Below are 19,010 nucleotides of genomic sequence, written 5' to 3'. Positions count from 1 at the left end.
AAATAGATTGTAAACTTCCTCAGGAATAGACGCCACCACAGTAATGTTCGTTATCGAATTACTAACTATTAAGTGCCAGACCTCTGACTATTAACAGCTGAAAGATAGAAGAGCTTTATTTCTTTTTTTCTTCATTACTTTTGGTTGCTAGTAATCTGCTTTAATATCACCGACAAGATCTTTCAGAATACCTGACTTTTCAGAATGAAAATCAGGTGCTAAACACAAAAGCATGGGAGAAATCCTGTTCTCCCTGTGCCGATTCATCAAAATGCAAACAAAAAACCTCACCCCTGTTTTGTGCCAGAGAGCACTGCTTACCACATTTAGCTACCACATGCTGCATTCAAGCAGTTTTCTTTTTTGCCTGAGTGGGGACATAGTCCTATAGTCCTTGTTACTGCTATTGCACCTTTGGCACTACAGAAAAGAGAAAAAAGAAACAAAACAAAACATAACTATTCAGTGGTGCAGAAAATAACAAAGGGCATAGGAAAATATCTTGCAGACTAGTTGTCACACAGGAAGATGTAAAGAAGGCTCTACTTCTGCCATCTGCCTCTGTGTCAATCAGTCTTTTAATGCTACTCTGATCCTATGGAAGACCTGAAGGCAGGTTTTCTTATTGACACTGCCAGACTCCCATAAACACTCAGCATAAAATACCTTACTGTGCTCACAACTGGACAGACCAAGCTGGAAATCTGACAAGGAGTTCCTTTGGCTCCCCTCACTGCTTAACTAGAGCGGTTATACAGGTTTCTCACACTGCATGATGGCTCTCTTCTTTGGGGTAGTGAGACTCTGTTACATTTTGTGTGACACAGAAAACCTTCCAATTGGTTTCTCCTCCTGCCCTCCTTTCCCCTCCAGTTTAAAGGGAAAATAAACTGGTACCTCTGCTCCCCTTACAGAAACTATTAAGGAGAGGGATGGAGATAGGCAATTTCCTTTCTCTCTCCTTTTTGACAGGACTCACCCACAGCAGTTCCAGTGTTATTTCCCACCAGCTCCCTCCCACAGGTGAGCTGCCTGTTTCCCCATGTCCAGGTAAGTTTGCAGTGATTAATATTGCTACTACAGATAGCAAAGAACTGATGTCTCGCATTTCCTTCCCCCCTGTGGTTTTTCCTAAATACCACTCAGTGTAGGGATGGCTTTGATATGCAGGGTAGTAGTCAGCATTTTAAATATGGATCTCCGATAACCATGTACCACCTACTTCATTAATGCAATTATGTTCTCTTTCTTCTTCTTAAAAACAACACAAAACAAAAACAAAACAAAAAATAAAAACCAAAAAACACCACCACCACAACAAAAACAGTTACATAAGACTTGGGCTATTATAACTGACTGATGACTGAGAAAACCCAATTTTTTTTTAAGATAGAAAGGGAATTAAACTATTTATATTTCATATCGTTTAGTTTCCATCCCCGTTCAAACCCCCAAGAAACTACTTCTGATGACACCCACTGTCCTCACTGATTTCTCAATGAGAGCAGTAGTTGCAGTATCTCTGTAAGATGGTGCAATCACAGATGGATCAGCTGGAAGCATTTTTAATTTGTGCATTCATTCAAGTCAAGAACTGCTAAACTGCTGGGACAGAAGAAATTATGAAATCTATCCATCATGAAGGCTTTTTGAAAGCATTTGCATTTCCAGTCAAACTGAAAAGGTTTTGGAGTAAAAACAATAAATCTGTTGTGGGATACAATAAGCTACAATGAAGTAAGATTTTCATCTTCCCCGAAAACATTCAAACTTGTTTGTGCAAGGGTATGTGGAGAGAGAAAACTTCTGCTCCCTTAACTTGTCAAGCACCTTTTTGAAACAAAAGGGGAGAGTAGAAAGGGAAGCCATAATCAAGAAGAAAAAGGTAGAAAAAAATAGGAAAAAAAAAAGGGGGAAAATGGACAAAAGGGAGAAAATTTGTGTGGCCAAGGCTCCGTTACAGTTGTAGCTGGCCAGTACTGTGGATGACAATACAGAGAGCTCTTTTAAATATGGTAACAGCAAAAGGAGAACCAAAGAGTTAACACCGGTCCATTACTTAATGAGGATTGTAACCTCGCAAATAGGGACGTAGACAAAGCAGAGACATTTAATGCCTTCTTCACCTCAGAACACCAATGATGGGCCCTGGAACCCCCAGAGCCCCGAGTTGGAGGATCACACCTGTGTTAATGATAAACTTCCAGCCAACCCCAACTTGTGTGGGATTTGCTGCTCCACATGGATGCATATGACTCTATGGGACCCAAAGAGATTCATCCCAGGGTACTCAGAGAGATGGCAGATGTCATTGTGAGACCTCTCTCGATTATTTCTTTAATAGTCTTGGGAATCTGGAGAGGCCCCAGTCCATGGGAAGTTTGCAAACATTGCTCTAAATTTTGAGAAATGCAAGGAAGATGACCCTGGTAAATACTGACCTATCAGACACACTTCAGTGCCTGGTAAAACGATGGAGATTATTCTGGGAGTTACTGAAAAACACTTCGAAGACAATGCAGTCATTGTAGTGCAGTAAACCCGACATGGGCTTATGAGGGGAAAGTCCTGTTTAATTAACGTAATTTCCTTGTATGACAAGGTTACCCACCTAGTTGAGCACGGGAAGTCAGGAAATGTAGTCTTTTGGATTTCAGCAAAGATTTCAGTCCTGTTTCTCACAATAGGCTTCAGGACTAAATGTCTAGCATACGAGACAAGAATGTAGTAAGATGGGTGAACAACTGGCCAACGAGTTGGGCTGAAAGGGTTGTAATGCATGGGGCTACATCAGGCTGGCTGACAGGCACTAGTAGGGTTCCCCAGGGCTCCGTTCTGTGGCCAGTTCTCTTCAGTGTTTTCATAAATGACTAGCATATAGGGCTCAAATACATACTATCAAAGTTTGCAGGTGATATGGAATTAGGAGGAGGTCTTGACTTCCTCCAGGGTGGACAGGCCTTGCAAAGAGATCTTGACTAATTAGAGGCCTTGGCAATCACCAATAATTTGAAGTTTTCCAAGAACAAGTGGCAGGTTCTGTACCTGGGATGGAGCAAACCTGGTTGTACCTACAGAGAGGCTGGAGATCAGCCCCACAAAAAAGGATCTGGAGGGTTCTGGTTGATGGCAGGTTGAACATGAGCCAGCAGCGTGCCCTGGCAGCCAAAAAGGCCAACTCTGTACCCTGGGGTGCATCACGCTCAGCACTGCCAGCTGGGTGAGGGAAGGGATTGTCCTGCTCTGCCCTGTGCTGGTGCAGCCTCACCTCAAGGGCTGTGTACAGTTTTAGGTGACACAATATGAGAAGAACATAAAGCTATTAGAGAGTGTCCAAAGGAGGGCTACAAAGATGTTGAATCTTTGTCTAGAGGGGAAGACGTATGAGGAGTGGCCTTGGTTTGCTCAGCCCCGAGCAGAGCAGGCTGAGGGGAGGCCTCATGGCGGCCTGCAGCTCCCTCACGAGGGGAGGGGAGCGGAGGGGCAGGCGCTGAGCTCTGCTCTCTGGGGACAGCGACAGGACCCGAGGGAACGGCATGGAGCTGGGACAGGGGAGGGTCAGGCTGGGGGTTAGGGAAAGGGTCTGCACCCAGAGGGGGGTCGGGCACTGGGACAGGCTCCCCAGGGCAGTGGTCACGGCACCGAGCCTGTTGGATTTCAAGAAGCCTTTGGACAACGCTCTCAGATCCACGGACTGAGTTTTGGGTGGTCCTGGGTGGATCTAGGATGATCCTTGTGGGTCCCTTCCAACTCAGGATATTCTATGATTGTATGGTTATATCAAGAACATACACAGCTGCAAATCTGACCAAGACACAAGAAACATACCCGGTCAGCCACACCCATTGATGGGTTAGCAAGGAACTGCAGGCAAAACAGAACCTTACATATGCTGAAGGATGCAAAGATCTAGGATATCGGGGGGGTGTTGGAGGATTCATGCACAGAGCGTAAGGTTCCTATTTCCTTTTACCTCAGAAACAGCCATGTTGCTTTTCAGTAGCAAAGCTGTCCCTGTAAGGAATGAAATTAGGTCAACAGATCATCATCAGCTACTAAATTTTCTCAGCTCCAATTATATATTTGCAGCTGTGATAAATCTCCCTGTTTAAAATCACATCATCTGCAATACAGCCAAACACACACACATGGATGTACTCACCTGACCTGACAATATAGAACTGTGATGTCTTTTTGTTTTGTGTCTGCACAAGTTTAATTAAAGATGCATGCTTTTAACTTTATGATGGATAATGACGATAAGCAGCTGGAGTGATCTCTCACTTCCTGCCTTCTATCTGACTCTTCTCTTGCTAATCACTCATTGCCATGGAAATCACTAAGCACACTTTCAATTACTTCACCTTTTCCAATCAGATGGACCTAGCAGAGAGATTAATACTTGTGTTTGAACACGTATATTTAGAAGGAGAACAAAAGCAAGACTTTTGAAACCTCATGGATTCTGCAGCTAAAAATCTTTGCTATCTACCTTGTCCTTTGTGACATAAGCCACCAGGAAAGGTTATTTTAGTCAAAGAAATACTGATACTGCAGAGCATGTCAGAGCTGAGATAGCATACATGCAAAAGAAATAAAAGAAAAGGTGCCCCACATTAAAAAATGTCTTTCCCTTGTGAATGCTCCACTTTAGATGATGAAAAACACTTACCCTCGAAAGGTTGTCTTCTTCCCTTAGACACTTCTTGACACATCATTTCCATTTCCTTTCTTACTTTTACTTCTCTGCCACATACTGCAGAAAATAAGTCCTTCAGATGTTTTGTTACAAACAAAGCTGTGAATCACGACATGCTTTTTAAAAGTGTATGAAATCCAGACTGTAGGGAACAGCCAGGTGCTCCATACCTTTGAGAAAACAGACAATACCACCACTGTTTTCTGACACAAATCAAGTGAGTTCTAAAGGGTATTGTATGCTTATGAGTAGCTGGGTAGCATTTACATTTATTACAATTGGAAAATAGTGGAAGATTTGAAGCCCTACATCAGAGAATAACAACAACAAATATTATAGAGTGCAAGTGAAAGAGATGATGATGCAAACACATTGCATTTTTCAATTCTTTTCACATGTCAGTAATTCATTCCTTGCACATGCATCTGATGAACACAGTATCAGGATTACGAGACAACCCAAGAAACATCTAAGTAAATTTAACAATTTTGGGACATTGAATTCCAGTCATGCCCTCTAAAAAATGTAAAATATACAGTTGTCTAACCATATTTGAAGAATCTTTCACATAAGCTGTTATATTGAAATAACCTAATAGCCATGTCATAGATTAAAAAAATAAAATAGAGAGAGGAGAAAAAAAGAAAAAAAAAGTAAACCGCACAACATTCTGGTAATAATAATGAATTTACACAGCATGAATGTCACTTATTTGGATAATAGCCTGAAATGAAAGCTATTTAGAGAGCTATTGATTGCCCTGATACACAAAGAATGAAAACAAATTTACAGCAGCATTAACTGAAGTCTATGAAAGACATTTTAACACAAAGACAATTTTGATATGAAAAAAGACCATTTTTTGATAAATGAAAACTTAAAACTATACAAAAGTAGCATGCTATCTGAGGAGCATAACTGCAGATCTAAACACTGATACCATCTTAATGCACATATATGTACATCATTAGAAAGTTTACAAAAATAATGAGGGTACCCTCAAGCACCTTTTCAACCAGATCAGATTAGGGGTCATCTGCGTTCTCTTCATCAGGTAGTTGCATAAAATTTGTGCAGCAAATTTTACGTTCTAAAGGCAATCAACTGGGATCAAAGTAATGCAGCTCTATATTACAGCTATCTTGAATCTGAAAGAAGCAAAGTGTATTTTTTGAACGTAAAAAGGCAGATACCTAGTTTCAAGATTTTAAGCTCTCTGAAACATATTCCATTCAATTATAAAAGCATTTAAAAAGGGGAAGCACTTCAGTAAACAGCATGCTGAAACTTGAAGATGTTGTTACAGTCACATGAACTTCATTCAGCTGCCCAGGTTCTTGGACTCTATAAACAGTATAGCCAGATGTCTACTGTCAAAATCAAATTTCTTAACATGTACTACTACTGTGCATCATCCTTTCATAAACTAGGCTCAAACAAAATATGTAAGAATGCAACTGAAAAACCCTTACTCATTGATGCTCACATAGACAATAAATTAAATCTGCTGACATCACATAAATTCATGGAAGATGGTGTGATTCCTGCTAAAAGAAGCTTATCACCAAAAAGAGATAAGCAATATGTAGGAAGGGTATATTTTAGCAATGATATTCTACTCCAGGGTAAATACACTGTCACAGAAAACAGAGTTTTTAGGAGATGAAAACTTTATTTAAAAACTGCCAACATGTAACAAAAACAATTTTACACTATTTTCCATTTTCTACAGAAATACAATAACTTACAGCTGTGCTTAGTACATTCTATCACTAATACATATAAAAACAAGTCTGCTGATAAATAAGTGAAAAAAAAAATCCATTTATCACCATCACCACTAAAATTGTACCTGTAAATTTTGGAAGACATCTGCATAGAATGGTTAGGGCTCTAGGGAAGTTCTTTTTTTTTAAAATATATTTTGTACTACTAGAATATGTAAAAATAGAATTAACATGCAATAGAAAATATTCAAGATAAACAAGGTAAAACTCAGTGTGCACAACTGGAAAGCAATGTTAGGATGTCCTCCTATGTTTCTAACTAGACACCAGAGATCTGAACATTTTATATGGCAAAATTTCAACTTCCCTTTACAGCAAAGCTAGGTTTATAATGATGAAAATCTGTATCTGGCTAGGTTCCACTGGAGAAGGATTAAAAAGAGGAAAAGATCTAGTACTAGATAACAACAAATAATTCTAGAACATCTCAAATGAACATTAAGTAGATGCATTTTAAAAAGTAAAGTTGTTACCCAATTATAAGCATCTGTGAGATGACAGTGTGACAAACGTGCAGTTTACTGTTGCACCATGAACATATACAGCAAGCTTTGAGAACAGTAAAACTTAACCCTTTCACTATTTATTAAGACTTCCTCCCTTCAACGTTACACCAATTATTACGTCTCACCTAAAAGCTTACCATTTGTCCCTAAGAATTTTGCATACTCAGTCAACTGACCTATAGTACCTTGATACGCAGTACCTCCTAGAACTTGTTATGTGTTACCCTGTGAGCACACAGGTACGAAGTACGAGACTTTTCTCAACCACAAAAACAAAAAAGTTTTCCTAGCTCTTGATACTTGGGTAGTACCCATATTAGTCTCTAGCTGCCCTTTTAAACCAGTAGCACTCCAGAACCTGAACAGTTTTTCCTCAACCACAGCACTAATGAATATACATTACCCTAACAACTTTTATTCGTGAGGTCATGAATATGACCATCTGAAATCACTTACAACCCATCACACTAGGTATGTCAAAGCCACCATGCAGTGACTGATGCCTTCTCTGCAGCATGGCCTGATTCTTTCCCAATGAATTCAAGAGGGAATTTTGTCAGTTGCTTTAACAGAAGTAAAAATGATCTCTTCTACCTCGTAACCAATGACCGGATGCACAGGAACAGCACAAAGCTGTGCCAGGGGAGGATCAGACTGGACACAAGGAAAAATTTCTTTACCGCAAGGGTGGTGAAACACTGAAACAGGCTTCCTGGGGAGGTGGCTGATTCTCCCATAGCGTTCAAGAGGCATTTGGACAATGCCCTCATTAATGTACTCTAACTTTTGGTTAGCCCTGAAGTGCTTGGGCAGCTGGACGTGGTGATCTTTGTAGGTCCCTCCTAACTGAACTGCTCTGTTCTGTTCTAAAATCAAGCACGCGGACTGGTAGCAAACTGCCACATCCTGCAAATTGTTTCTGTGAAAAGACTCTATAGGTTTTATTACTTGCTCATACTAAGCCTTCTGATCTAATGAAACCCCAAATTAAGTGAACCAAAATTGTACGTATCTGCTCAGGGCTTCCTATAAAGCCCTTCTGCCTTCCCACCCCAGCAATAAGATAAACTGAAAGAAACATGTATGGGCAGAAAATGCCCCTGCAGTAAATTTTGAATTTAAAATGACAAGCAGTATTTTCAATAATGCCTTGTGATTTCAGGTGCTCATTTTAGAACATTCGGAGTGAATGGTATTGTCTAGGAGAAAAGAGTAAAGGTGATAGCATTTTGCAAAAAATAAAAATAAAAGCCCTGTAAGAGAGAGATTTCAAATCCAGTAGTTCAAAACCAGAAGGCATTCAAAATGATGAGGAACTTAAAAAAAAAGTCATATCAAAAATTCTTCTTTTTTTATCATAAGGACAATACGAGAAAACACTGAAGGTAACGTACCAAAAGAACCATTTGATGTCTGTAATTCAAATATCAATTTCAGTTGCCAGCCTGTGTCTCACATCCTCTTTCTAGTCTCCTCTGGTGCTAAAGTAGTTCATCAAAAATGTGCCTTTTTCCTCCTGGGGCGCTCTTGTAAGCTATCTGGCAAGTAGGACACCAACTGAACACCCACCCCCCAGTCCTCCCAGTCTGCAGAACCTTGCCAGTTCTTTCACTGTCTCAAACACGAGCTATAAGCACTTGTAACAAACCCCACCATGAATAATTTGGTCTGTGGATGCACACATTTGCCCAAGATCATGAAGGGAAAGAAGATGAAGCCACAGAGGGGAAGAAAGAGATCTTGCTGCTTTCAGAAAACCTTGACACTGGCAATTATCTCTCTAGAACCAGAGACTTAAGACAGGTCTTCCATGGAAGAGTTCTACTCACTGATCATCAGCATTACATAAAAATAGTCCTATGTGGGAGGCTTTGCCTTTTTTTTTTTTTTACAGGATGTTACATGAACATGGCTCTGCTGCCATTCATCCACCTGTACATATACACATGCTTACTGTGGGAGAATAAATATCAAGAATTTGTTCACATATCTCTACTAATGAAAAAAAGAATCCCTGAAAAAAATTCATTTTATAACTAAGTAAGACCAGTGAAAAATGAACTTAATGCTTTATAATCATTATCCTGTAGAACACTGTTCATTTATTGGATCACTTTCCAGTGTTTTACTGTTCTCTTATTCTTTCTGCTACAAAACTTAATATTTACCTGATTTATCAACATTGGAAATCAAAAAATTACAATGGTCACAAATGTGCATCTGAGAATTTTTTATAGAAAAATATTGCAAAATAGTGTTTAAAAACAACTGTTTGTCCTAATATGAAAGCTGTGAGAATTAAATACTTTTTCACATATCTTGATAAAATAAACATTTTGCCCTTTGTAGAATAGTATTTTGATGGACATGAGAGTGCTACAAAATTAGTGTTTAATGGCATACTTAAATATCATAGTGCTATCACTATCGTGAATCTTAACGCTACTTAAAACCATTTAAGACATCCACTATTTTTTATTACATGAAGTTAAACAATACATTCCCAAGCACGTTTTACAAGATAGCTACCCAGTTTTAAATGTTGACACTTCAAAAAAGAACTGGAACAAAAGGGAATTAACATAGTAGGTATAAACATATTTTGTCTTATAAAAAAAAAACAAAAAACAAAAAAAAAAAAAAACAAACACCAAACACAAGTTTTGGTACCTTGAATCATTTATGTGACTTTTCAACAGGTAATAACGTAATCTATACCCTGCTTAAAACAAACAAGAACAACAACAACACATACCAAACTTATCTATTCATTCTACACAGCCATTTGTTCAGGGAATCATAATGTATTAGTGACATACCAGTTCCAAAAGGAACATACAGGAATACCTCATCCAAGAAAAGCTCTTTGTTTCACCACAATTTTATTCTAATCAGAACATGTCCTGTGAACAAAATACACGCCTCCCTTTTGCTGTGGGCTCTTCCCCACCACCACCTATATAGAAGGATTAGCAGCAGGTTTGAGATGGTGCAGGAAAAGATGCTTAATAAACTAGACTTCAGGTAAGAGTTCCGCTCTTCAGGATAGAATCACAGAATCATCTAGGTTGGAAGATCACCTAGTCCAACCTTTGGGTATTTACATCATCAATAAACATATGCCAGCCATCAACAACTAAAAGCATTGTTAATTCTAATATTGTCTCCTAACGAGTTTAAAAATAAAAATAAAAAAATCTGAGATACGTAGCATGCCAACACAGATACAGAGTAAGAAGCTCACCATCATTACAGCTATGCCCATGTGAGATACTCAGCTGTACACTGAATAGCCGACTGAATTGTACTAGGGAACTTAGAGAAGAAACACAGCAACTCCCAGGAGCTTCCTGCAAGACTATAACAGTAATTTAAGATACAGAATAAAAATATGATGTAGATGAGATGGTAAGGTACAGTATTAGTGTGTGGGTAGATATAAAACACTACACTAGACAAAAAATGTTAAAAGCCAGCTACTACATGTTTAGCATTTAGGTTTTATTTTTAAATCAATAATTATAAACTGTAAAAATGTACCCTAATTCACTATGACTATGCCCTGAGAAGTAACATTACACACTAAGTAAAAGTCACTAGAAAGTGTCAGGTTTATACTTGAAAAGCATAAACTGTCTACAAGAAATTTCTTGGAAGCACACATTTCCTCCATATATTATATTATTTTTTTTAGCAATACATCGCTTTTTCAGAGGAAAAGATTAATGAAAGTTTATGTTAATTCTAGTTTTCCCAAATTTAACTACTACCTGAAGCATCTACCACCACATATATATATATTTTTTTTCCTTCATCACCCCTCCCCACACACCCTTAAACTGTTCTGGGGAAACTAGATGGCTTCATAGATAAAGCTTTTCACCTCTGAAAGAGGATTTAGGTCTGGCATGAGGTTTCCGAAAAAACTGAGCCTGATGAACTCCCCTTAAGGACATTAATCAGAGCACTTTTTGGGAGGTAGACAGAGTTATCTAGACATGAAATGAGGCCACCTCACCAATGCTTTGCTACATTCTTCTTTTGCTGGTTGGAAGAATAGACAAGTTGTTCTGAAGGAAACATACCTCTGAACACATGGCAAAAAAAAAGGAAAATTTTCTTAGACAGGGACACTGAACTTCCTTTGAAACTAACTCGAGTGTTAAGTGCATTTGAGAATAGCTGATTTATCCTCTCTTATATCTAACATTAAAATATAGCAAGTTCCAATTGTAAAGAACTCTTATCCCCAAATGAATACAAGACAAACATACATTTAAAAGTCATATCTACATTTCATTTCACTGCTTGATTTCCATAATTGCTCTAGAACATACAACCCAACAGTCGTGGGTTTTTTTTTTGTCCCTACACTAGAGTGCAAAGGTTCACTTCCTACTGAGTACAAACAAAATCTAAGGATCATTACTCCCTCACTGAAGGCAAAACAAAGCAAAAAGCCTTGTCCAAAAATTCAGTCCATCAAATCTCTGAAGACTCACTGCTTAAATTATTCTGTGGTAGTCACATTTTGTTCATTGTATTATATGTTATTCTGAAAAAGTATGCTTGCCAAGTCTGGCTAGACTGACAAGCTTCTCCAAGAACCTTTGTTTCTGCTCATCAATATTAGACAATACTGCTTAAAAATTAATTATCTACTTAGTAAAAAATTTAATCCTATCCATAAAGACTAGCTACATATTCTAGTGAAGTAGGACTAGCACAAAACTAGAAATGCTAGAAATTTTGATTGTAGAACAGATTCTAAGCTTTCTTACCATATTATTACTTTGCTTATTTGTCTTAAAATAAGATCTATATAAGTTAATTAAACTGTGTAAACTATTTACTTTTCCCCATATTTAAATGACACAAGGATTTGATTGTATAAAGAATGTAAGAAGTCAACAAAACACTAATATGTAGGTTTAAGTAGATTAACAAATATTAATCGGAGCAGCTATAGTGGTGTGCTCCAACATTAACATTATACAGGTTTATTGTAGTTATTTTTAATGCTGCACGTTGCTCCAGTGACTGTAACACACAAGATACCAAATGCCAGTGAAATAATAGTTAATGTATGTAGCAGCAGCAAATTCAACCCATTAAAACCGTGATTCCTTCCATTCTAACTTCTGCAGTTTCAAATTGTTCCTCAAAACCCTTTATTTCTAGCACAAATACATTTCTACAAGGATTAGTCCAGTGAACAAAAAGAACGTGCATCAATGCAAGTGACCTACTACAGTGGAAGGTAATTTCAGTAAAGACGCTGAATTCTATATGAAGATGTTTAAAGATGTGCAAGGTTTGATTTTGTAGCTGAAGGAACTTACAGAGAGTTAGAGCCTTGTATTCTGCAGTTTCTGTTGGACAGTTTCTCCGTGAAATAGAGAAGATTGATATTAAAATGCTCTGACCTCTGAAATACAAAGAGACTAAGATGCCTGAAGTATCTTTACACAGTAACCTCTATCCATGTTAACTGCCAATGCCCTGGAGCTACTTTTCTTGCTGCAAGTCATGCCCAAATGGGACTCTGAACTAATATTAAATGGCAAAATAGGTGTGTACCAAAGATCATAGTTCCAGAACATCGTACCATTGTGAATTTAATACAATTTGCTGGAAGTATCTCTCCATTCATTTCACGTAAGAGGCTTCAAGATACTGACAACAGGAAATAATTTAGTTATCTATTTTATTCATCCCTACAAATTACATTGTTATAGTGAAAAAAAATTAAAGCCTTTTCTTTTTTTTTGTCAGCTTACTGTTTACGTATCTTTCCAGATGGAAAACATGACTTGTTTCAATCAAATTCATTTCCATTGTTTACTTTTCTATGTGGCAGTCTATTCTGAAAACATTTCTAAAAGCAGCAATTCTCATTGGATTAAAAAAAAAAAAAAAAAAAAAAAAAGGAATTTTTCTATTAGGTATAGGCTTTAAAAATTCACTCTTTGGATTCATTCTACAGTCACCACTGTCCTGTGCAAGTAATAAAAATATCAGCACCATCATCTCTTATCAGAGCTCTCAGAACATCTTCCAAGCACAAAAGCACAATGGAACTCTATTCAGCTATGTAGGACCAAATCTTGTCTTCATACAAGCGTGCATAACTCCTGCTGACAAAAATAGGAACTGCACTCATTCATTTGAGGGCAGTTGTTTGATCTTAAGTGTTTATGTCAGGAAGATTGTCAAATTCAATAGCACAGTACAACCATGATTTAGCTCCAAGAAAGCCAAGTAAGACTCCAGATTACAGTCTGGAAGAAATATCCTATGGGTTTCAAGTCAGGGTCTAGCGTAAATCTTGCAAGTTCCTCTAAAAGCCTCAATCACTCCAGTGCAAGAAGGGAGCATTTCTTCCCTCCCACAATTTAAGAAACATTTCCTATCCTGCTCCCACTTCTCAGTCTTCTGTCTGCTTCTGTTCTTCTTATGAGGAGGTAATTTTTGCAAAGGTAAACAAAGAAAACACAACTAAGTTACTGTCTAACTAACAAAGGACCACGAATAAGGTCCTTAATAGACTGCCAGCTGATGTCACAGTTACCAGGTTCCTACTAGTCGTTAATGGGGTATCTGTAATCAAGCTGACCCAGGCTACTGCACGTGCCTTAGTGTATCTTTCATACACAAAACACAACACATCTTCTGGGATGGGTGTAACTTGCTAGAGTTGGGTTTACTCTAGTTTGTATCTGAACGTACCAATTTTGCAGTGGTCACACAGAAAACATCTTATGACATAATAATCCTCTAAAGCCATTCCCACACCTCTTCCACACATCGGCTACATTATTCTGTAACTAAAACCATCAGCCAAGATGGCATCTCAGATCACATCAAAACAAACTGCCATGTAATATCTCCCTACCTTTACAGAGGAAGGTATAGATGCTCACAGAGACAAAGCTTTGCCATGTAGATCCTCAAGCCTAAGTCAGACGTACCTAGGTACTACAAACAGAAGAGCACATATTCAGAAATGTCTGTGCTACTTTGTGGCTGAAATGGATTATGAACATCCTCTATAAGACCAGAGGAGGTCAATTTTCATTCTGAAATGCATGAATAACCTCTATCCACCAAATTATTTACGACTGTTTGAATTCCACAACTCAAGTACCACTTTTTTCTTTTCAGGTGATAACTTTTTTGAGCAGGCTACCTGTCTTTCAGTCCCTTGTTCTTGCTCTCTCTCTCTGCCCAACAGAGACAGCAGCTTGAAACCTATTGTAGGCAGGAGGCACTTTGGGCAGGAGAAATATACAGCAATTTTGGCGAAGACTCTAGCTTGAAAATCCAATCCCCTCAGAGAATATTCTCTGTTTGGAACAGAGGCAATGTTGCCATTGTACAAACCTCTACAGTTGTACAATATTTCTCCCCTTAAAAATCCCTTTTATAGACAACTCCTAAAGAAACAACAAAACAAACCATTCATGTTTAATTCCACCAGAACAGAAATGTATATCAAATCCCCTTAAAATTTATAGTTATGTAAACAGAGGTCCTATGGTTGGAGAAGTGCAACGAAAGAGGGTTCCAAAGGAAAAAAAAAAGAACAACAAAAAAAAAAACAACAGAAACAAACCACAAAAGCCCTGCAGAAGAACAAGAAGTGAAGAGACAGCTGTCTCTTCCTGCTGTCTTCTCCTGCTGTCTTTTTTTTTTTTTTTTTTTTTTTTTGAATTGTACAGTCTCAACAACCAGTCAGCAGAAATACTTTTTAGTCCACCATCTTCTGGATTTGTATGGTGTTGGTTAACTACAAGTTACCAATTTGTGACTTGGCAGGCTGATATTCTGTAGTGTACGCAATACATTCAGAAATGTTTATCAAGTGTCATTAATTCTGGATTGTTGAGGTAAAATAAATAAATAAATACAAAGTAGGATATGAAGGTAAATAAGTCTGCTCTATGAAAAATATTTCCAAATATAGCTCAGACTGTAAGTGTGTGTGTGCTTGTGATGCATCTGCTTTTCAGAATTCCAATTTCATATACTTTCTTGTCAAACTCATGTGACAACTAATATGGGAAAAAAGTTACAATAATAAAAGGTATGACTCCAACACCATTACTTCCTCAAGGAAGAAACACTGCAGGCTGGTGTTCTGCTAAGGGTAGCTAATACAAATGTAATAGCCCTCACTAAATATAGTCTGAATCCAATGCATTTTCAGCACAATCCAGTATAGTAAAGAGGAAAAACGTGGAAACAGGTTAAGCTGGTACCGACAAATCCTCCTATTCTTTTTCCAGACACTCTGTTTCAAAAACATACTTTTTTTTTTTGTTTTCTTAAAAGCCACATGATTCAGAGTCCACCTTAATGCAGAAGTTAAAACATAAGACAATGGCATGGTAGCAAGCTGGCACACAGGTAGAAAAAGAGTGACTTCTTAAAAGGTTGAAGAATGACAAACTGTATTTGCTTAGTAAAAAGGTATGCCAGTTCTTAATAAATAAAGTGACAAACTTCTACTCTGAGTATCAATTTTAGGACTGACCATTAAGAGAGTGAGAAACACATGGTTAGCTAACATTTGCAATGAAGACATGCGTTTGTGTCTGAAAAGAGAATATTGCACTAAAAGAACAACCCTGAAGGCTTCAAACACTTCCTTCACTGACCTAAAAAAGTAACTAGCCATTTCCTATAAGCAGTAGCAAACCTGGCTTGGTCCGCATCTCTGCAAGTTGATAAAACTTTATCAATGAACCGGTATTCTGTTTCTGGCCCGAAAGAGTCCTGCAAAGGAGCACGCTTCAGCCGTTTTTTTTCTTGAGTATAACCTTGTTTGCAGATGGATTCACTCAAACCATCAACATCCATAGCTTGTGCCATGTGACGTGTCACAGAACAGGGGTGTGAGTTATGAAAAGCTTCATCACTGCTGTCCACGGACGACACAACCGCACTCAGAAGAGGAAGTCTGTTGCCTAGGTGGTGCTGAAGGTAGAACACACGCCTTCTTCAGAGGAAAAGAAAGAAAGAAAAAAGGAAAAAAAAAAAGTCATACACTGAAAACAATACGCTCTTGCTCTTTATTTGCGTTATTTGCCACCCCACCACATTTCTCCACAAACACGCAGGAAAGCTGCTTATTGAAAGCTGAATGACTGTAAAGGAGCCATTGTACTTTTCTATGCCTATCTCAGTAATAAAATTTGCATTACCACCCAGCAAGTCATTCCTCATGCACCGTCAAAGGACATGTAAAGTTCACCTCTTTCCCTTGCAAATAGGTGTCATTGCACAAAATCTGCTGTCATGGTCAGACTGTACAAAGCAAGTTCACCCGAGGCATGGTGCATTAGGTTACTTTATGCAGGAATGAAGATAAAGAGCACAGACAATGGAAAGGGACACATGCCTGTGTTGTAGCTGTGCCAAAGTTGAACAAAAAGACAGCTTCTGTATCTCCAGAATTATTTTAATCTAGGAACTTCACAGACATCATACTTCATGTACGGACTCTCATATCTTGTCTGATCTCACTGTTACAGAGCCTAATTCTTTATCAAACTATAGAAATTTCCATTTCTAGGAACTGGATGTCCCCAGCACAGCCTCTCTGTTCAGCCTAGAGAAGACTTTTTGAAGAAAACAGCAGAAATTTAACTACAGAAAGCAACTGCTGTATACATATATTTGCATGTATGTAACAGCTGGTCTCCCTCAAACCCCACAAATGATCTTCTGTGATTACTAAACAGTAGGAATGCAATCCCATAAACATCTGATCTTGTATTTTAATAAGGGATTTTGTACTTAGGAAGGGTATCAGATCAACTCATACAGCATATATATCTTCAGTTCTCATTACTGTAACAGCACACATACAAATGGTGGAGTTTTGCCACTGTGCTTTCCAAGTGAGCCAGGCCTGCTAGGTAACACAGTGCAGATAAAAACTAAAATCCTATATATTCATTCATTTTGCTTAGCATATTAAAAAAAAAGTCTCAGTGTCACTTTGGCAAACCTGCTCTTACCTTGTTAGGCATATACATGCAGCTAGCAAAGCAGACGGTTTCTGTAGATGATCCTTCAGCCTATCTATTGCTACATCTTATGCCCTTTATACATTTTGTGTGCGATAAGACCAATTAATAGCATCTTGTGTCTCTTGCACAAACTATACGGACAGGCAAAGCTTACGCCAACAAGAAATTTAACCCAATAAAATTTTCCATTCAAGAGCTTTGATTATTCTCCTGAATGTTTTCCAAACGCTCAAGACATGGTAGCTTAGAAATCTTCCATTGAGTAGTACCTTTTAAAATCATAAAAACTACTTGTCTGGAAATATCAGGCAAAGAACAATCCAACAATCAGAAAGACACTCTTTTGACAAAGTCCTCTTACCTATGACACCACAAGGTTTCATGCCCTGGGTAAGCGTCAATCAGATCAGTGCAGAGATCCAACTCTTCCTCTAAATAGTGGGGGACATCCACATTCTGCTCCTCCGCACAGGCAGCTTCTGCCCCTTCACCTTCTTCCTCCTTTTGAAGACTAGGGTTTTGCTCATTTACCATTTGATTTCGTACCAGTGTATTATCATCATTCACAGTCCTGCTTATCAAGGATTTGAGTAAGAACTGGCGATAATGAAATCCACTGTGGTCTGAGACATGCATGGATACCCAATATTTAGTGGAAGCAAGTTCATCAAGGAGAATCTGAAACAAAAAGCAGCAACAGTCATAAACCGGTATAAAAGAGGAATTTACCACTACTGCTTCTGTGTTGAGGGCAACCCTCTCTTCTAGTGTTTTCATAGATTATGTCAGTGTGGTTTACGAACAAACACAGAAAAATGTGTTTAGTTTAAGAACAAACACATAAAAATGTTTAGTTTAAGAACAAACACAGAAAAATGAAATAACCACAAGAACCTTTTCCATTGTGTGCTGACAGGTATTCCCCTAAAGAAATTATACTTATTCCAAACTCTGAAAAGGTAGGTGTCACAGCAATCCACAGGATCAGGAAAACAAAGAAAGAAAGAAACAACAACAGAAAACACAACAAAACACTTATGACAAGGTATAAGTAGTTCTTAAAACCTCAAAATGGCTAGGAATAAATACTAGGTAGAGGGTACATCAAACTACATGGATGTTATTCATTAGAATCATTTTAATTTTTGCCTAGTAAATGATGGGTATTTGAGATTAAAAAAGGAAAAAAGATTCAAAGTACACTTAAATTTTTCAAAACAGAATGCTGATCACTAACATGTTCTAAATCTTAGGGCTTATGGAATAGAAGACTATTTGTCTATAATTGAGATGCTTGACTTAACAGCTAATTGGTGAAGTCACAGAAAGGCTTTCAAAAGAACTTAAATTAATGATTGCAATTGTTCATATAACATAGCTGACACCTAAGAATTTTGATTTGTGGACTTTTTTTCATTTCTAGGTAGGTGAGTTTGGCTACTGGACAAAGCTTCTTTCACTTTATTTCCTTTTATTAGAAGAAATGGCTACAGCCTTGCATTGCTCCCTCTCTGGAATTTAAACTCTCAAAGAACTTAGAGCTGTACCTTTTTCATTAATTTCTGAAGAACTGTATAAAACCTTACTGGTTTTAGAGCCTTAAGCCCTCTTTCTAAGATACTTCCCCCATTTGAAAGAACTGACTGATGCAAAGCAAGTTGCATAGGCACAAGTCTGTCTTTTTCCTCGTGCAGCACAACAGATACAGCCTCCCAGAAATAAAACGAAAGATATACACAAAACTAGCAATACACCTCTTTTATGGTGCACCTACTCTAAAAGTCAAGAGAGCAAATACAAACAATGCAAAAAGCACCTTCTACCTGAGGTAGGTCTGGAAAAGACAGACCAGCAGCACCATATAAATCAGCAGATTGAAATGCACTTTTAAATAATAGTGTTGATAAGGTCCATTCCTTGATGAGGATTGTAACCTCACAAATAGGGACGTAGACAAAGCAGAGACATTTAATGCCTTCTT

General features: G+C 38.0%; 1 protein-coding gene across 2 annotated transcripts in view; it reads right to left on the bottom strand.

Moving 5' to 3' along the window:
• Nucleotides 1-6,364: 6,364 nt before the first annotated feature.
• The window catches only part of PTAR1 (protein prenyltransferase alpha subunit repeat containing 1), a 38,120-nt gene continuing 25,474 nt past the window's right edge, over nt 6,365-19,010 (bottom strand). For both annotated transcript variants that reach the window (XM_082783480.1, XM_082783481.1), the window contains 2 exons: nt 17,391-17,707; nt 6,365-15,993 (listed from right to left, as the gene is read on the bottom strand). In XM_082783480.1, the coding sequence (XP_082639606.1) occupies nt 15,645-15,993; nt 17,391-17,707 (666 nt within the window). In that variant the 3' untranslated portion in view covers nt 6,365-15,644. The remainder of the gene's footprint in view (nt 15,994-17,390; nt 17,708-19,010) is intronic.

This window comes from Aythya marila (assembly GCF_965140915.1).
Source record: "Aythya marila genome assembly, chromosome: Z".
Taxonomy (NCBI): Eukaryota; Metazoa; Chordata; class Aves; order Anseriformes; family Anatidae; genus Aythya; species Aythya marila.
This window is presented reverse-complemented; position numbering and strand designations above follow the sequence as displayed.